This window comes from Phaethon lepturus, unplaced genomic scaffold (genome assembly GCF_000687285.1).
Source record: "Phaethon lepturus isolate BGI_N335 unplaced genomic scaffold, ASM68728v1 scaffold18806, whole genome shotgun sequence".
Lineage (NCBI taxonomy): Eukaryota > Metazoa > Chordata > Aves > Phaethontiformes > Phaethontidae > Phaethon > Phaethon lepturus.
Genome location: NW_010544347.1, coordinates 7,197 through 28,007, shown reverse-complemented (window position 1 = coordinate 28,007; position 20,811 = coordinate 7,197). Strand labels below are relative to the sequence as shown.

At 37.7% G+C, this 20,811-nt stretch overlaps 1 protein-coding gene across 1 annotated transcript; it reads left to right on the top strand.

Annotated features, from left to right (window-relative positions):
- Positions 1-518: 518 nt before the first annotated feature.
- Positions 519-20,811, top strand: LOC104614901 (glutamate dehydrogenase 1, mitochondrial). The gene is made up of 13 exons (XM_010288665.1): positions 519-660; positions 2,322-2,402; positions 3,238-3,293; positions 4,182-4,245; positions 5,925-6,019; positions 10,545-10,724; positions 12,474-12,611; positions 13,673-13,810; positions 13,936-14,016; positions 14,756-14,879; positions 16,359-16,450; positions 18,753-18,815; positions 19,463-20,811. Exons 1-13 carry the CDS (start codon positions 519-521, stop codon positions 19,580-19,582), a joined length of 1,374 nt encoding a protein of 457 aa, XP_010286967.1. The 3' UTR covers positions 19,583-20,811.

The window sequence follows — 20,811 nt, the reverse complement described above, 5'->3', positions numbered from 1 at the left end:
TGGGTGACAAATAGGCATCTCTGCTGAAAGCCTTTCAGTACTTTGTTAGTCTTCAGGCTTTTTCCCTAATTACCATGGTATGAAATTTTAATATTTATTACAGTAAATTTTATAGTAACCCTTGACTGTCATACAAGGAAACTAGAGATGTAACTGTTTTGCCTGTGTTTGAGTCTTCTAGCTAAACTGCTGCTTGTTCACCTTTTCAGATCCCATCTTCAATATGATGTGCAAGAGGCTGCTCTCCCCTTTTGTATTTTGCTTCCCTGTTAAAAACCGTACAAAATAACTATCCCTAACTATTTAGCCCACTGCTGTTTTCCATATATCAATAAACAATATTTTGTGTGCCTGCAGGAGTATAGTTATAGCAAAACTGCTTTGTGTGTGCAACTTGAAGTTTGAATAAATATATGGGTTGAATAAATACACAGTGACCTAGTTCAGCTGGGGGTGGAGGGGCAGAGTTCATTTCTGCCTGGCATAGATCAGGGCTTCAGACTTGGCTGGCTTGAGCAATGCTCAAGTGCGACCTGTCCCCAGAGTACCTGCTCAAACAGGAGGGAATAGTGTCCCCAGGCAGGACAGTCAGTGCCATGGGTGGTGTTGGTTCTTGCTCAGGGCTTGACAGAAGGATCACCGCTCCTCTGAAGGGTCAGAGTAAGACATGTTAAAAAAACCCACGTGCATTGTAACTTTGACAGGTCTGTTGGACTTTGCCAGATTCAACTTAAATTTCAAGTATTGCTTCCTGTGAGAAGGTTGTTGAAAGCCCAGACATCAACACCTTACAGCTACCTCAGTCAGAAACTAGTTAGTTTGCTTTTGGAGACCACCCTTCCCTCATGTACACACTGAATTTACGTTCTGCTCTGCAGAGGCATGGTACTGTCTTTTACTGATTGAACTCACATAGGAAAGGAGCACCCAGTTCCTTTGAAACTGGGATTGCTTCCAGAGCATTCAGGAATGGCTTTCATAGCAGCACAGTGCTTTAGTTTGGATAATGTATCCTAGCCTTTTTTCACTCCTGAGGACCTGAATATGGTCTTTTCTTTACATAATAGGAAATTTGTGGTGCCTTGTCCTAGCGTCTAAAGGACACTCTGTGCCTGCTACAAACCACCGTGCAACTTGGCACAACCTACAGCCAAGGATTTGGGGAGTAGAAGTGGGGATAATGAATTCTTCATGGCTCTGCTATATGCTTAGTCATGTAGAACCTTGGCTAGAAGCTGACATATAGCTGTAGAGTTGTTTTTTTTGCTGTGGCCACATGACTTTGGGCACTGTGTTGATCTTAAACATCATGTTTCGGCTTCTGCAGTTCTGTATATGTGCCTTGCCAGTTTGATTAAATATTTTCTAGTCTGCAACTACCTCCAGAATACATGAATTTCAATTTTGAATTCAGTTAGTTTATTGGACAGCTACAACCCATTTTTTAGAAGACTGGTAGGAGACAGGCAGGTGACAGTTCTCCCTACCATGGTGTAATCATTTTCCACTCAATTTTGAATTGCCTTGGTGGCTGGGATCGCCCATTTTGCATCTGAGCCTCTATCAGACCAAAACAATTTGAATTTGCATCTGGACTGTGTGTCAGCACACACTTGCAGTTCTGCCAAATGACTCAGAGCAGGGAATGCAGGTGTGGGCTGGCTTCCACACGGGTGTGGGATGGGTGGCCTGGTCACACAAGCTTGCTGGGGTGTGTTATTCCATGAAAATTTTTTGAACAAATTTGAATTAGTGGAGTGGCTTGCTGCTTTCTGTTAAGTGGCTGTCCCTAGCAGCCAGAGCTCTGAAGCTACATATGGTTTGTTGAGTAACAGCCAACCTATTGCAAGGCTCGTAACTTAACAGCAGCTTGCATTACTCCGGCAAAGGGATCTTGATTATAATCTGTACTGATAAGGTACGTTCAGGAACAAAGTTCATCTTGTTTATACAATGAATGAAGACCAAAGCTGAAGATCTTACAGGGTGCTGATGAGCTTTATCAGCCTTTTGAAAACTCTGAGTCACCTATCACATTGGCTTATCTTCCTCCCAAGGAATATTCACTTTTGTTCCAAGGTTGAGTGCTGCTGTTAAACTGCTTAACAGTGAATTGCTGAAGTTTGGAATTTCTGCTGAGTAAAAAGGTAGATAATTTACATAGGAGAATGGGGAATCGTTCTTTAAGCCTTAAAGCAAATAAGTTGATCAATTATGCACTTGCATGTTATAGATGGCTGGTCTAGAATTAACTTTCCCAATTTATAAATACCTGTGAAATTGTTCAGTGAATTCCTTTTTTTCTCATATGTCTTTTGCAGGTATTCGTTATAGTTTGGATGTTAGCGTGGATGAAGTGAAAGCCTTAGCATCTCTAATGACATACAAATGTGCTGTGGTTGGTAAGTGATAATTTTTCAAGCAAGGATACAATCTTTAATTTCAGTCAGTCCTGATGTAATTTACAGAAAAGCATCTAAAGGATTAAATTAAGTTTTAGACACTAATCTCTGACTAAAATCTGTAGCAAGATGGGAAAAAATATATAGTGATGAAAATAATAGTACCTCCACTGTTACTGTAGATACTTAAATAAATTTACATTTTCCTTTGAAAAGTCCAAATTCTGCTAGTTACCCTCTCCTGTAAAAGTACTGCTTTTGAACTGAAATCAAAGTATGACAAACTTGGATTAGGAGGGGGCTAATTTTAGGGGGAACAGATGGAGGCTGTAAAGGATTCAGGCAGGGGAGCTGTGGAGAGAGAAAGATAAAATTCTTTTATGGGTCATAAAGAAGTAAAATTGATATATGGCTGCTAAATTGTAGGGGAGTTTGGAGAGAATCTGTGCATTACGTATAAGAAAACAAAATACTTCTTAATGTACATAGAGACTCTTCACTTAGGACTTTCAAAGTAAAATTTTTGAGCTAAACCAGTAAAATCTAAACTGTAAAACTTAGTGTTTCTACAAGTGCCAAGTATAAGAGTTTGAAGCATAGAAAATTTAAATCATGAACTTTTGAATTTCAAAGACCATTTTCAAGCTGCCCTTGAAAGATTTCCCGTTTTTATAGGAGTACCTAGGTGAGATTATAGCTTATGCTTGTGAAGCCCTAAATGTGGCAAAAACAAATTCACTGCTAAAATCGAAGATGTAATTCCTCACACATATTATTGATGCATTCTGCCTTTATTGTTGAAAAAGTAAAATAATTTTCCTTTGCGTTCTTGTAGATGTGCCATTTGGTGGGGCAAAGGCTGGTGTCAAGATCAATCCCAAGAACTACACAGTAAGCTTAATCATAGATAAAAATTTGGTTACCTTCAGTACTGAAGCCAGCCAGTTAAAAAACCTCTTCTAAGGACATTATTGACCACTTAAAACTTCCTGCCACCTCTGCCTCTGTAAAGGCTGAATTTAGCTTGTGCATGCAATAGGTAGGAGAAGAATTTTTAAAAAGTGTGTGTTTCAGAGGTGAAATAATTCAATTACTTAATTTACTACTTTTTTTCTTAAAGTCAGAAGACTACAAATAATTTGGAACCTGAAATTTTTTTAAGTCAATACTGTTAATAAAGGCTTAAATTGAATTACTCTTAGGAAAAAGTTAATATTTTTGTTTATTTTGACAACTAGTTTTATGCTCCATTAAACCTTTCTATGCAGTGTTCCAGTGTGAATAATAACTAACTTGGCTTGTAAAAAGTTTACTGCAGACTTGCCTTCTTGCCCTAATTAAAATAACTTGTACAGGAAGGCATACTAGAGTACGTAACAGATATTCTAAGCTCGAAACTCCTGTAAGGGTTTGTGTGAAGTCATTCTACTGTGTTGATTACACAACCGGCAGGCCGGCTACTGCTGTTGCTAGTTATAAATCTCTCACATAGGATATCAGATTTGTTTGCTGGAAGACTCTGCCATAAGCACAGGTGGTTCTTCCTGTGCTGCACTCCCGACTTCTTGTGGATCAGAATGTACGGAAAGAAAACCGATGTTTCCTTGTGCTGCCTGAGTACCAAGGGTCTGTTAGGGAGTGACATAAAAATTATATAAATGCATGAATCATCCTTTCTTGTAAAAGAAAAGGGCTTCCGTTTATCTTTGGGCATAAGTTCTAGCAAATATTCATAAACACTAAAGATTTCTTGTGATATTTGTTGCATTTTCTCTATAGGACAATGAATTGGAAAAGATCACGAGAAGGTTTACCATGGAGCTGGCAAAAAAGGGCTTTATTGGTATGTTGTTCAATTTTACTATTAAAATTTATGAACCTGATTTATTATGCATTGGCAGCATCCACTAGCTAGTATCCTTAAATAACCGTATTTTTGAGAGCTGTAAATAATTTGGGTATAGAACTTTCAGCAAAGAGCCACAAAGAATTGAGTCATTGCATCTGAGTGCGTTTTACACAGAACTGTGTCTTAACTTTTTCAGTGGCTGTTCTGCTATGAAAAGCCACAAAAGCTGAGCTCACAGGATCCAAAATGAATCACGATTCTCTTAGAGGTAGATTATAAAATTGTGACCAAGTTTGTTGCAATTTTAATCTCTAATATCAAACTCTTCACTGTTACTGTTTCCTGTAGTCTCAGTTGAGGCTTTTGGCAGGTATCTGAGGAAACAGAGGAAGGAAATAGAAGATCCACCCCAGAGAATGCTGATGGCTTCACCCATGGCAACCACAGGCTGCAAGAGAAGCATAGGCAAGAAGCATAGGTGCCTGTTGTAACAGAACCTCAGCTTCTGTAATGTTAGTATGTGTTTCGTTCAGGCTCTCAACACTGAGTTGTTCTGATAGCTTGCTGTCTGGAGTTGCTATTTGAAATTCTCCTGGAGAAAGCTGAATGATACTAGTTCGACTTGTAATTAGATGGAGGAACTTTACCTGGAGGAGATTCTTATTCAAGTGAATAATAAGGCACGTAACTAGTTAAAGGTCTGTCACATATTCCTGATGTCTAACTGCCCCTGGGAACATATATCCATTTATCTGCATTTTCTTGCTCTTCAGCCAGAGTGTTTGTCATCTGCTCTTTCATCCAGAGTGTTGCTCATCTAAATTAAGCTTCTGTATAAACATACTTATTGATGTTACATGTGACTAGGGTAATACTATACGCTATGTCATCTATAGTGATTGTTAGTTCAGTGACAATTAAAATGGTTTGATGAAATTTGTGTTCCTTTTTGCCTCTATGGTTGGTGCTACACAGCTTTCACAAACCTTTTAAAAATACCTAGAAAAAAACCTGGTAAAGGCAGAGTTGCATTTAAAATCTTGCTGAGCAAGTCCCTCTGGTCTTATATAGGGTGGGCAAATGCTGGTTTTAGTTATCCAGAAAAAACAAGCAGAATTTGTTTTTATTACAACAGATGTGTGAAAGTTCTTTCAGAGGTTTAATTCATCAAGAAAAATGTAATGTCTTTTTCTTGAAGTGAGGGGTAAAATCAAATACATGTGCAATGACTAGGAACAGCCTATCTTCAATTTTTAAACTCACCCAGGAACACAAATGAAATTCTAGTGCAAAAAAAACAATTGATGTCACAGTATATAGAAATCATGCCTAGATAGCACCTTTCCTGTTGTTACAGCAATGATAGTAAAAAGATATATATAAATATGTTTTTAATGCATTATCTTACTCTGACTTTTTATTGACAAACTGACCTTCATTGTACTGAATGACTGTGTGAAAGGTTGGAGCTTTTGACAGTATTGTACAAATGCATGATACAGCATCTAAAACTGAATCGAATCCAGAAGAATCTGTTGCTTGCATAATAAACTGAGGATTAAACAGGAAAACAGTTCTTCTTTGCCAAGCCCCGCACGGTTCCCGAGGGAATAATGGTTGGAGATAACTATTCATGTTTGATCCTTAAGAGCTGTTTTCACTGTTGCCAACAGGACCTGGCGTTGATGTCCCTGCTCCTGATATGAGCACAGGGGAGAGGGAGATGTCCTGGATTGCCGACACCTATGCCAGTACCATAGGACACTATGTAAGTTTTGAGCAGAGGCTTTGTAGAAAAGCTTTCTTGCTCTTTGCAGAAATCCTTTTATCTAAACATTTATTGCCATGCTGCTAAATCATATAATTTTAATTATGTGGATCTAAATATATTCTTGCAAACTCTAACATTGTAATTGGTCTGAGGTTTTTAGGGTACAATTAAGGAAAAACAGCTTGAAGGTTAATGTTTTTATACTAGGCTTAAATAAAGTTTGTCTGATACAATACTGATGGCAACTGTTCAGCAAAAAGAAAATACACTGTTTTTAAAGGTCTTATACTTAAGTCTAAAATTGGTTTCTATTTCTACCATCTCCTTCTGCTTTTCATTAGTCCTGTAATTACTAGTTTAATGTTGTTAAACAATTTAGTTCATAATAGCTGATATACTCTTAAAGTACTGAAATCTTTCCATTTCAGACTACTGAATTTACAAGTGTTATTAAATAAATGGTCTGGTTTTCTGCATTCAAGAGACCATGTAAATTAAGTTCACACTATTGGTGTAACCTGTAAAAAGTATTAAAGTTCTCTGTGGTCCCCTAAAGGGAACAAGTAATCAGTGTAGACTTCAGCAAATTCTCCAAAATGTAAAGCAAAAGGACACTGATACAATTTATTGCCCAGAAGGCAATAAAAAATTGAGTTTAAGTTTTTAAAAATTACTTTTTAATTATAGCCCTTAATTTGCCCTTTGTCCTTACGTTGCTGGGGTTCTTTATACCTGTTTTGACTCTCCCAAAAACATGACAGTTGACCAAACACTTTTGTTGTATACTTTTGACAGGTTGGATGAAAGAAAAACGTATTACAGACAACTTATTTCTTAAGGCTCTACTGTCCATGCTACCAAACTTTCTAGCTTCTCTTTCAGATGTTGCTACTCCAGCAGGTCATACCTCGCTAAGGAGTCTTACCATAGCTTTCTGTTAGTGTGTTGGTATGCTAAGCTATTGCATGTTTGCCTATCCCAGCACCTTTTGAATCGAAAAGACTCTTTCTTTTCACTTTCTGCATTCCCTTCCAACAGTTCCTCAGAAATACAGCGGGATGTATGCCCCCAGCAGTAAGGCATTAGAACCATCCAACACATATTTCTCTCTGGCATGTCTGTTCAAGACATGCCTGGCTTTCCTGAGACAGTCTCTTGGCAGAATACTTGTTTTGTGCTGTCTGATGCCTTTCACAATAGGAGGAGAGGATGGCACAGGTTATTCTAGATCTGAAATACAGCCTAAGGTATCTTAGGCGAGGGGCAGGGAGAGGAATGCTTGAGGAATAGGCTGTGGCATGCTGATTAGCTGAGTTAAATCAGTTTTACACAGAACTGTCTGTTAGATAGGGATATCAGCATAAAACATTACTTGCCTTTTTTTAGTTCATACATATGTAAATGTAAATATTTTATTTAAAACTTTAAACCTGATAAAAAAAACAAAATTGTGACTTCAAAAATACTTCCGCACGCAGAGTGGCAACTTGCTCCCTCAGTCATAACTTAAAATTCCAACATTTAAGAAAACTACTGCCTCAAAGCATTGTAAGTTTTAACATTTAACTCATTGCACTACAGTGCATATTTCACTGTGATACGACTGCATTGCTATATTATGGCTGACACAGGAGGCTCACAGACTGGCTGTATTTGTTAATAGTTCACATATGGTTTTACATAGAAGCTTCAGTTCTTTTAATAGGTGGACAGCTAAACACAGATACAGGAAAAGATTTTTAAATGGCTGAATTTCTTAGTCTTTCCGCTTGGTCATTTCAGCTTGTTGTGTAGTCCTACACATACGCACACACCAATGACAAAAGAAAACAAACCAACAACTACTGAGGATAATACAATTTGAATTATGCTACAACAGCTTATTTTATTCCTAGGCCCTCTCTGCAATGGCAGTATCATCAAAAAACTGAGAGGATTTAGGTACATTTTTCTGAAAAGTGAATTAAAGGATTTAAATAAGGGAAAAAAAAATAAATCTGTTTACTTAATTCGCTGGGCTGCTTGTTTGTACATGGAAGGGAGAACAGTAGCCATAGTGGAACTTGTGAGCTATTGTGGAGACTGACTAGATGTAGAGAAAGGTGGGAAATCTGACACGGCTACAAAAAGTGGAATAACCTATCAAAACCAGTGCGTAGAGGAGGATGTTTCAGATAACTATCTGGTTGAGAAACCAAGAACAAAAATAAAGGTGATTAAGGAACTACCAGATATATATGAAGTGACCGTAGGGGAAGGAGGGAAGGGAACTAGAAGCAGAAAATGACCATTGAACAAAACTGAAGCTAACCATAATTCAGAAAACAGATGGAAGCTATGTGAGGGACTACATTCAATTGAGTGGAAAGATAACTCTTTGGTGAGAAATCTGCAGACCTGATGAGTCAGTGTGGTTAGAACCATAGAATCACAGAATCATTAGGGTTGGAAAGGACCTCTAAGATCATCAAGTCCAACCGTCAATCCAAACCATCACAGATCTGTGCAGGGAGCTTGAAGTGGAAAGGAAAAGCCAAATAACAGATATAAACAGATAGGGGAAGTCTGCTTGAAACCTAACATACAGAGCCAGGAAGCTGGAGAGACAAGGAGAATATTATTGCAGTGTGGAAAGGCGTTAAGAAACAAGCAAAAGTTCAGTGTCTGCACAGTTCATAGGCTATTACTACTAATGTAGAAGTCTTTAATGCTAGCCATAAGCCATTTTACAAGCTTCTCCTTAAAAGCCATAGTCTTTCTTTTTGTCCCAAGATGTGTTAAACATTTTTTTGATTGACTTAAAACCAGAGTTTTTAGGACTTTGACTGTGGTTTGTATATGTGACTTCAAGAAGACCTGGACCTGTCCTCACCTCATGCTCTGTTTTCTTGCCAAACCATGCAAAACTTTAATAATTACCATGTTAACTGTTCCAGAAAATCCATCTTAAGTTGGTGGATCACTGCATTATATATGGCTAAAGTTTTTGATTAAATTCATCATTTCCACTCTTCTGTACTTCCTGACACGTCCAACTGACTTTTGGGACATGTGAAGGGACTTCAATAAATACATTCTCAAGTATGGCGGGAGGCTGTATTTCTTCAATTATTTGTGAATGCACGAAGGCTAAAATGTAGTTTCAATCTGAAACAGAATGAAAACCTAAGAATACATCAAAATGCTGGGCCAAGTTGTTCCTAGCAAACCACCACCACAGATCTTGTTTATAGTCAATATGCCACCAGAGGGAGCATCCAGCTCAATGAGAGCAATGCAGCTATATTTTGGGAAACTGAATTAGGAATTTTGTGGCAAGCCCAGCATCATTTTTTACTGTTTTTAAAGAGGGGTTATTTTTGGCTTTATATGGTTAACTCACTATCATTTTCAAATAATAGATAGTTTTCGTTTCCATTATGGCTCTAGTCATCTCCTGCCATTCTGCCTCCACATACTTTTATCTGCTCCTTTCCTTCCTCTCACCAAGCATCTTGTGCTCATGCCACAGGCATGCAAATGCATTTGGCACAAGTGATGGAGAGGGGGGAGCCTCCCAGTGAATATGCGGCTGGTGGAATAGAAACCCATCCGGCTGCTGGCAGACTCATTTCAGTGGATTCCCTTTCATCCCTACTCTTTCACTTGTGTTGGATGCCAAGTGTTACTGTGCTCCCAGGGTGTGGGGAGCATGGGAACCAGTGGTGACAGAACAGGGAGGCTCAAACAGTGTCTAGTTTGGAAGAAGTTTTTTCAAGTTAATGTCAATTTGAAAAAATTAATTTTGTTTTTATTTTGGCTAGCTCTCTAGCATATGGGATTTAATTTTATTACCACCAAATTAATGATAGAGGCTTGATTGTATATATTGCTTTTCTGAATAAAAGTAGTAAAAACTTAACTAACTTTCCCCATATGACCTTCATAATATAGATTTTGCTCTGAGATCAAACATCACTGTATTCTGACAACAGGAAGGTATTAGGCGTGTATTGTTGTTTCTAAATAACTGAATTTGGTATAAAGGAACACTAAAAACTATTTAAAGATGATTAAGCAGCTTTAGCTGTGACCCATCCAAGGATATGTCTGAGCCCTTTAAAAGATTAAAAAGTCAAGAATAATGATGGAAATTATGGCTGTAATAGGAGCTAATTTTGAGAAACACGTCCCTCAAAGCTTTTTGATTTGTCAAAGGTCTGCTGTTTGCTAACAGTGCAACAGAGACGTCACCATATTTAATTAACCACAGACTGAAGTTCACATATACACTTAAATGCAACAAAAAATTACATATCCAGTATTGCATTACGCAACTTTTCCGTCATCTACTAGCATACTTCTGAGAAGCTGTTCACACAAGCCCAGGAAGGAAATCTTTACAAAGTAAAGGTACATAAAGTATATGATGTTCTAACTCTCATGATTCCTATTTTCCCTTATGTCTAAAGTGTACAAAACTTCTTGTTCCAGCTATTCTTTGATTAATTCCATAGCTCACAAGTCCTTCACTGTTTTACAGGATATTAACGCACATGCATGTGTAACTGGTAAACCCATCAGCCAGGGTGGGATCCATGGGCGTATATCTGCAACTGGTCGTGGTGTCTTCCACGGAATTGAAAATTTCATCAATGAAGCATCATATATGAGTATATTAGGAATGACTCCTGGATTTGGGGATAAAACATTTGCTGTTCAGGTAACTTTTTTCCTTCAACTGCAGGGAAAAAGTAGTAAACAAGCTTCCGGAAGAGCTGCTTTTAAAAAGGGTTGTAGCAATAAATCCTGTTAGGGTTTTACGACTTCCAAGTTAACCTTTACTCTCAAACTTTACAAACACTTTTTAAGCAACAGAGGTGCCCTTTATTTTGGAGTGTTTTTCAAAAACTGAACTTTCAATTGCACCGTACAGGCACAAAGCCAAATCTCCACTCTTTATAAACACAGGCTGCAAAGAACAAAGTGAAATACTATTACAGGAGTTAAGGCATTGCACACTTTTCAATGACGCTGTTTCTGCCTACACAAAATTTGTTACAATGTTTTGCAATAAAAAAATTCAGAGAGAAAAGGAATTGGGGGTTATCTTCTTGTTCCACTATGGAATGAGCAGTTGGAAAAGTAGAAACCAATACCTTATGCTAAATTTGTAGGGATGAATGTATGCTTTTGGTGTTCATAAGACTTCAGGATTTATGAAGTTGGATTTTGAAGGGGTTTGGTATTAGTAATACACATTACCATTCTTAAGATTTCAAAGAAATAACTTGTTCTGTTCAGCTTTGAACAGCATGTTAAATGGAGGATTTGAGGGATTGCTTGTTCTTGTTGTTTTTAGTACCAATACACTGGTTGTTAGAAATGAGTGGTTGTAACCTCCAAGTTGTCCTCTGTTTAACCAGTGGGCTGAAACAAACACCTCTGCCCTGCACAGACCCAGCAGCACACTCCTCTCTCTGCACTTCGGCATTTTCATGCCTGGCAGAGGGCTAACCAACAGTCACTTAAGCATAACTTAGACTGAAAACATGGCCAAAAGAATAGCCGAACATTCCTCTAGGAAAACAAGGATACAGCATTGCAAAAAAACCTAGCGAATAACAAACTGTTGTATTGAAGTTTGCTTCTAATAGATAAACAAAAATCCTAAATACAGTTGGAGCTGTGCTAGACAGGATTTTAATATTCAGCTTTTTTCTGGCACAGAATCTTACTGCAAACTTTTGACATGGATCGTGTGACCTTTTGGTCTGCCGTCTGTGTTCCTTTACATCCAGAATGTTGAATAATGGCCTGGAATTAGGCTTTCTACACCTGTAAGGATTGTAAAACACGCTAATAAAATGCAAGATTATCTAAATATAAATTTAGGCAATCTGTTTTGTACAGGACTACTTCAGAAATGTATTAGAAATTACATAGCTTCCTACTAGTTTGTATATTTTAATTTGAAGAATTAATGATATTCTTGCTTAGTGCTTTCTGTTCTGGGATGGTTTTATACACTTGTAAGCCTTCCTTACCCAAACTAAATGAGAATATTACCTGGCCTGCAAATGTTAGTCAAACCTTAGAATAGTCATACAAAAATCCATGAATCCCTCTAAGACAGTGACAGTTATAAAATAGATACACATAATGTTCCAATGTTGATAAATACCATAGTTCTGACACTTTCATAGTAGCATTAATGCTTCCCTTCTCTATTTCTAGTATAAAAAACTTAGCAAGACTGTACATCGCTGGCTACAATGCATAATTTCTACAATGGTATTCAGACCAGAATACATGTAGATTCTTCCATCTTTCCTGCACGCATCATCTGATGCCAAGACATGCCAACAGATGAAAAACTATTTAAAGCTATTAAAAGGTATATAAGCCTTAGCAATAATCATCATTGTAGTTGAAGCATTAACAGCTTTTCCCTTTCTTTTTCCACCTTCAGGGATTTGGTAACGTGGGCCTGCATTCTATGAGATACTTGCATCGATTTGGAGCAAAGTGCGTTGCTGTTGGAGAGTTTAATGGTTCTATCTGGAATCCTGATGGGATTGACCCAAAGGAACTAGAAGATTACAAACTGGTATGAAACATAGCTGAACAGAAATAGTTCCATTTTTGTCAGCTTTGCAAGCACTTAGGATGACCGTAGACTGGTGTTAGTTTGTGATATTTAAATCATACTGTAAACTAGTACTTAGAAAATGGCTTAAGAATGTTGATTCTTCTGGCTTTCTCCTTATCTCCAATATGAATGTAGGTGGTACTTCTGTTATGCTTTGACCTGACTCTCTGAGAAATGACAAGGGCTTGCATGTATGCAGACTAATTACTTTGGTTTCAGAATTGGAATTCGTGATTATTTTGCCTTTCTTATGACTAAACTAGGAAGGACGTCCCAAGGAACCAGGGCGAGGAGGTTCCTGACTGAAAATCACATTTAATACTTAAGAGTGCCCTTTTGCTGCTTCTTATCTATTGGATGTTTTTGAAAAAATTAAAACCTCTCTGGCAGTGTGACTTGAATATGTAGTTTACAATGAAAACTGGATATGGTCTTTTTATTTCAGTTTTCAAGTGAAGCAGTTTTGAGGGGACTAAGGTGCTAAAGTCCAATTTTCTACTTAGAGTTTTTAAGGGGCTTGTTTGATGTGTCATCTTTACACAGGGAGTATTTGAATGTCTTTATCACCCCTTTCTCAAAAGAGTAAAAGGATTCTGTCACTAAACAAAGACTATCACTGTAGTACTGTATTTTAAAATGGTACTTCTAAATCTTACATGATGCAACTTATACTTTCATAGCAGAGCGGTGGATCATTTTAGTTGTTTGAAAGCTATTGCATTTGCCATGTATTTTAAGAGCTGAGACAGACTGTTTTTTTTCCTTAATACTCCAGAGTCCGGATGGTTATTGGTGTCTTTGGCCAGAGAGCAGTTATGCCTCAAGCATAGGAACTTTGATTGTTAACCAAGCTTTGTAGCTTGCTTTTTATGCCTAATCCAAGTAAAGATAGGAATTACGTTATGTGCTGCTAATACTGTTGCTTCTCTCCTCTTTCTTTTTTGAAAGTTAGAAGAAGGGAAGGAAGTCATACAAGTACACACGCACTAAAATCACCCTGGTTTGTTTTCTTCAAACAGCAACATGGGACAATCATGGGCTTCCCTAAAGCACAGACACTTGAGGGCAGTATTCTGGAAACAGACTGTGACATTCTCATCCCTGCTGCCAGCGAGAAGCAGTTGACTAAGGCCAACGCTCACAAGGTTAAAGCAAAAGTGAGTTAGAGAGTTCAAATGAAAATGAAAAATAGAGAAGGCCTGTTTAAATAGTAATATTCAATAATTAGCATGGACAGAAACAAACATATACCTCTGAGTTACTCCGCTGTGATTCCTTTCAGATTATTGCTGAAGGTGCCAATGGGCCTACGACTCCTGAAGCTGACAAAATCTTCTTGGAGCGGAATATCATGGTTATCCCTGTAAGGTTTTATTACGACCTTTGATTTTCATTACAAGGTTAATATTTCTGTGAATTGTAGCAAGATGTTATTTATTGAAGGTTTCTATTAATAGCCATTCATTCTCTTAAAGTGGTTTTTAACAACTGATGCCTAGGAGATGGGTGTCAATGTTGCTTAAGATTGGCAGTAATTATGTAAAGATCTCACTGCAACTTGTAACTATAGTTATAAGATAACTATTACATGAAGGCTACGTTTTTTGAAGAGAGGACGATCCACAATTAGTTCTTAAATCTGTAGTTTTGCATTTTGGAGTGTTAGCTGACATTTGCTCAAGTAAATAGTCCACTAAGCAAAGGAAGAAGGCAAATACATTGGCCAATTTGTTTGCAAACATTGTGTCCCTGGGTGATGCTCTGACAGAACTGTGCATCTTCAGCCTTTACTCACAGAGATGGCCTAAGAATGCCCTAATTTTCTTGATTAAAAACTTGTGCTAAAATAAAAAAAGTAGTAGGTCAAGCACACCTGAACTTCACATGTTCTAAAGTCAAGTCCTCTTTTAAATCAGTTAAAGTAATTCCTGGACTGCAGAAGAGGCTACATGTTGTCACGTAAAGATAAAAACTGGATTGTCTTCTGTACTGCAGTTTAAACTAACACTTTGTACATAATACTTAGGCTTTCTTTTCCTTAATACAATAGTGCTGTCTTTATCACATGGTCACAATTCAAGACATTTACTATTTCTGTGCAGGATCTTTACCTGAACGCCGGTGGTGTAACAGTATCCTATTTTGAGTGGCTGAAAAACTTGAACCACGTCAGCTATGGCCGCTTGACTTTTAAATATGAAAGGGATTCAAACTACCACTTGCTCAGTAAGTGCTCAGTTCCACTTTCGCTCACTGTTTATTTAATACTTTGGACTAGCAAACACCAAATGTGGGAGAAATGAATACAGAACTGTTTTAAATTCACCTCAATTTCCCACAAGTCTGTTATTGCTGCATACTGAAGAGTAGGAAAGATTTGGTAGGTTAACTGACTTGCAACTCTAATGACTTAAGTTAAATGCATACTTTTTTAGTTAATTAATTTTAATTAATTACATACTTTTAATTCATAAAGAGATACTTTCCTCAGTTTTGTGAAAATACTGAACTCAGACTACTTATGTAAAATATTTATTACTTCGTAATAAACATCTTTCAGCTGTACACTTGGTATTTAAGAAGTATTCAAAGTTTGAGTGGGTAACACTGTTCTGCACGTACAACAATAGAGGAATTCTATAAAGAGCAATAATATAATTGGTACAGGCGCTGTAAAAATCTGCTTACGGCCTACAGCTCCACTAGGGTCATTCTGGGCTTCCCAGTTTCTGGGCCAGAATACCAATTACATGGAGAGAGAAAACTTAACGGAGAAGAACTGCAGGATATTGCTCTATTTTAAACAGTATTCTGTAGAAAACATCTGAGCACCTTGGGACATTGGACTTGACAAAACATACATCTGAATGTTTTTTTTAATATAACCTTTTCTCATAAATGATACCTTTCAAGGTGTTTCTAAAGTGGTTGAAGGTTATGGCAATTCTAATTTAACTTTCTTAACTTCAGTATTGTGACATCTGAAATACTCTGTGATGAAACACTGGCACAGGTTGCCCAGAGCACTGGTAGATGCCCCGTCCCTGGAAACATTCAAGGTCAGGTTGGACGGAGCTCGTGAGCAACCTGCTCTAGTTGAAGATGTCCCTGCCCATTGCAGGGGGGTTGGACTAGATGACCTTTAAAGGTCTCTTCCAACCCAAACTATTCTATGTGATTCTATGTTGTTTAGGAAATGTTACTACCTAAATTTTAAGAATTACGATTAAATAAGTATCAATTCAAATTACCAAAGCACTCCTCACATCCTAAGGAAAAAACCTAAAATTCCATGTGAGCTTTTTTCTTAGCAAGTAGTGTGTATGCAAAGTGCAATAGGACGTAACTGATTGCTTTAATTTCAAGAAAAATTTTGTCTACTACTGTCTATCAAGTTAGGAAAGTTAATGCACGTTGCTCTATCAGTTTTATGAGGTTAGCAAAGTGGGATCAGTAAATCCACAGCTGCTTGCCATTTGACTGTGCTAGAACAATGTTACTGCTAATATTGGAGGCATTCGCCTATAAAAACAGAAAAATCAACATCTTTCCCTTTTCTTAGAGAACAAAAATTACTCCCTTTGCACCCAGTCCCTGTAGTCTGCATTGCATGCCATTGAAGGCTGACAGTCCTGGCTCCTCTGATAGGGAGCACATTCCTTTCCTTGTCAGTTACCTTGCTTCTGCTTTTTTTTTCCTTTCTAGTGTCTGTCCAGGAAAGCTTGGAAAGAAAATTTGGGAAACATGGTGGAACTATTCCAGTTGTGCCTACAGCAGAATTTCAAGATAGGATATCGGTAAGTAGTTGCTCTTGGGTTTTTTTTACTGTTTCTATAGCTGTATTCTGGTATTATAATTGCAATCTAAATTTTACCATTGTAGCTATCATGGAGGTTTTTGCCCTAAGCAAGGCATTAGTACATAGTTAGCCTGATGGCCAAACACATAAAGCAAGGAAATTATCTGAACTGCTGTAGGAATACTGGAAGTAAGCTATTTTTTCTTTCATTTTCTTGAGCCCATGCAAAATACCTCCAATATTGTTAAAAACCTATGTTTTTAATACAGATGCATTTTGCATTTGTAACTAGTGTTAGATTGCATGTTGCTGTTCATATACTGGAGTTTTTCAGAGCAACAGGCCATGCCCATTGTTTAGACAAACCATGTGAGGTTCTTTTTACTGGGAAGGGGCAGGGAAATGAGTCTTTTTCCAGGCCAGTACGGAGAACTTAAAAATCTGTCTTTTTTCCTAATGCTTTTGTTTGCTATGAAATACTTGATATTTCTGCTGGCTAACCTGATAAGTACATAAATTCCGTAATTTCTTTGAACCCTAGCTATCAAAGTCTGTGGAGCTTTTGTAGTGGGGAAATACTGCCTCAAACATTGCCAGAATTTGTTTTGGAGATCTTATTGATGTAGTTTGCCTAGATTTCCAAACAACTTTCAAAAAGATCCCACACCACAGACAGTTTGATAGACCGTTTCTGTAACTCCAGGATAATATAGACAAGAGCTGGATGAAAAAACTGTAGAATGTTCCTCTAAGACTGAATTAATGGGCAAAGAAATGTCAGGTAAAATTCATTATTATCTATTGTGTAGCAGTACATGGTGGGGAAATTTTCATATAAAATGATGGGTTGTGAGCTCATCCATTTGCATTCAAATGAAAGATCTGGAGGTAATGACAAAATATAAGCTTAGAAATCCATAGCAATCAAAAAGCAAATCCAGCATTAGAAATTGTTCTGAAGGGAAAAGAATAAGACTGACTAATGATGCCACAATGTAAATCCAGAGTGTGTCTACCTTCTGAATACTACATGCAGGTTAGGTCTCTGTATCTTAAAACATTGTAGATGTGGAAGAAGTTCAGACCAAGGTCACAAGAATAATCAAATATACGGAAGCTACATGGAACAATGAACTAACCTAAGTACTATTGGCCTGGGGTGGAGACAGTAATCTATAGAATCAGTGGTGTGAAAATGGATGGGTAAGGATAGATTGTTCCCTGGAAGGAACGATGTAAGAGAACAAGATGTGTTCCAACAAAACCAGCGGAGTGAGGCGCAGAATGAAGAACAGGGATGGTTCCTAGCGCAGCAGACAGTTAAGATGTGCCACGCTCTGCCTAGGGATGTATAGAAGTTAAAAGGGTTGGTCAGTTTGGTTTTTTAAACATGGGTTCAGGAGGAGAAGGAACAAATCATTGGGGGAAAAACTCCAGTGAGTGGTGAAAAACATTAAACCATGCTTCCTCAAGAAGAAATCAGGGGAAGCACATGTAAACTTGAGCAACTGTGAGGTGACAGGAATAGACTTTAGCCTGATCCAGTATGAAGCTAACATTTTCGTAAATGTTAGGCTAAATGAATAGCATGGTAGATAGGTTCTGTGGCTTAAAGCAATCGCTGTGATCTCTTAAACACAAGCCATAGAAACTGGCCTAGTAATTTCTACATCCAGCCCAAATTGGTATTCGAGGGAAAGCATGTATTTTGTGAAGCCAGGTCTTAAATTATTAGTAAATTACAGCAGTCAGGATGATGGAATTGATGCTGATACTCAGTCATCCTAGTCATCAGGCTATCTTCAATTATTTATTGTTCTGTGTATTTAAACTTTAATGAGAACGAAGTTATTCTGGAGTTGCTCAGGGCTAATAGTTGAGTATATGAATTGTGGATCTATGCCCTTCCTAAAACCTGACTGGCTTCAAAACAATTGCAAGTAGCTTCTATAGGTTACTAACTCTTGGGAGCTTTTATGTTTTAACATTTACTGTGTGTTCTTGAAGGCTGAAAACAGTAGTTACAACATCAATATAAAAATGCTAGCATCATGCATCTAGAAGCTAGGCATATCAAAGACTTCAGTGCTTACATCTGAGGTTTTAGAATTGGATTGACCATAATTAGCTCTTGAAGTAACGCAGTAAAGGTGATTTAGATTCTTACACCAGTCATTAGAAGAAAATGAGCAAGCAAGCTTCAGTAATTATGGGAATCCAACATGTCATTGTCCCTAATACAGGACTAGTACCTTTTTGCGTTTTGGATTAAATGCTGATTTTATTCCCTGTTGTTCCAGGGTGCATCTGAGAAAGACATTGTCCACTCTGGGTTGGCTTATACAATGGAGCGTTCTGCCCGGGTAAGTATTGCATTAGTAAATATACTTATAGGAAAAAGAACTTACATGACTTTGTGACAGTTATTGAATGGATTGTACAGAATTTCTTTGCAATTAAAGCAGTAGATAAACAATTGATGATAATGGAAGTCACTGTGAGTATGAGGTATTTCTGCTCTGTGCCAGGATGGCGAACTTTAACTGGGTATAGTAAACATTAGAGCCTAATACATGAAATCAGGAAGTATTTTCTAGTGGAAGCTGTAGTAATTAGAAACTTTTTAGTTGTCGTCTTGTACCTGACTAATCTGGGACGCATACCTAAGAGTGCTTCACTTTACCATCAGCAGTTTTATGTTAATCCCTCTATGCATTATTTTTAATTAGTGGGGCAAAGACTACTTGAGGCATCTTGTCTCTATCTGTATCTGAGGTACATGTGGATCCAAGACCTGAAAAGGGGCACTGTAGTAATCTGGGAAAGATTTTCTTCCCTTTCAGATCTCACCTGTAAGGGGAAGCAAGAAATTTTAGAATTGATCCACAAGGGTCAGAGCTTTGATACCAAATCTAGCGGCTCTACTCCTAACTTGGATCCTCCAAGCAAAATCTATTGTAGTTCCTATAGGGAGACTTGCAGAAATCACAAATACCCTTTTCTGTTTCAGCAAATCATGCGTACTGCCATGAAGTACAACCTGGGTCTGGACCTGAGAACAGCTGCCTATGTCAATGCAATTGAGAAAGTCTTCAAAGTGTACAATGAGGCTGGTCTGACCTTTACATAAACAGGCCATTACCGCTCCTTACTGTATCCCATCCCTCTTGCCGTTAACATACCCTCTTCTTGAGAAAGCTTATCACAGTTTACATGTAACCACAAAATTTTCTTTTCTTCTGACGTTATAGTGGATTCTATTCTCAATTAGTTTCAGTCCAAACTAGTTTTTTTACAATAAAAATCCATGGACTAGGAAATTGTACACAAGTATGTATCTGAAGATAACAGTTCATCTGCACTTGTGGGGGCCATTCTGGGTATTTTGCCTACAAAACAAAATGGTACATTTTATGTATGAAAGAGTGGTCTTGCCACCTGAGCCACTTCTCAGACTTCAGATCAGATACTGTACTAGGTGAGCACTTAGCTCATTATTACTTCATGCACTTTTGTTAAATGATGTAATTTTGGCTTTGGCACTTTCAGTAAGGCCTTGTATGATCAATGCTGTGGCATTGTCAAAGGAAGAATGGGCCTCCAGCAGGGATTAACTTTGATAGGAGTCTAATTTTCATTTGTAGTAAAGCTTCAGGCCTGATTCTCTTTAGGCAGTGTTTTTTCTTTAACTGTGCTGCTGTTATAGGACTGCCTTTTATTGCTTGTTCAAGCTAGCTTGACTATCACCGTGATGTAGAGGTGACAGACTAATATTTTTATAAGCTGAAACTATCGAGCAACTCAAGTTATGTTTTTAACCAAGTATCTACATAACTATTCTGACTATAGGTTGTTTCCTTTTTTTAAAAAAGGGGTAGTCTGAATTTGGTAAGCAATCATACTTAGGTTTTTTAGAATTCTTTTTCAGTCTTTTCCTTTCAGAGGCTTTCTGAAAACTAGATACTGCCTCAGTGAACAACTAAAGTGAAACTGAACCCAGAAATCATTGGCTAAACTACGGAGGAGCTACAGTGCTGCTATAGACTTCATCCACTGTTTTAACACACACAGCCCCCCCCGCTCCATCGGGAGGTCTTGAAAGTTTTGAACATATTAGAGTACAATGAAATGGACCTCAACACAATATTGGATCAAGCACAGTTTCTCAAGTGTAAGGCTTTTGTCCAGTGGAGTCCCCTTGAAGTGCCAGATGTTATTTATGTAATGAATATGAATGTTTTTTTTAAAAGACAACTAGTCCCTCCCAGAAACTCATGCTTTTTTTCTAACTACTTTGTAACTGCATGACATAACCTGGAGAGAAGAGCAGTTATTAAAAAAAGTTGACCTTTCCAAACC

What these genes read in the sequence shown, in the direction of transcription:
- LOC104614901 (XM_010288665.1), top strand. Translation starts at nt 519, where the DNA reads ATGCTCAAGTGCGACCTGTCCCCAGAGTACCTGCTCAAACAGGAGGGA. An exon ending in ATAAAACATTTGCTGTTCAG is followed by an intron (nt 10,725 to 12,473) that starts GTAACTTTTTTC and finishes TTCCACCTTCAG; the next exon opens with GGATTTGGTAACGTGGGCCT. An exon ending in CTCACAAGGTTAAAGCAAAA is followed by an intron (nt 13,811 to 13,935) that starts GTGAGTTAGAGA and finishes GATTCCTTTCAG; the next exon opens with ATTATTGCTGAAGGTGCCAA.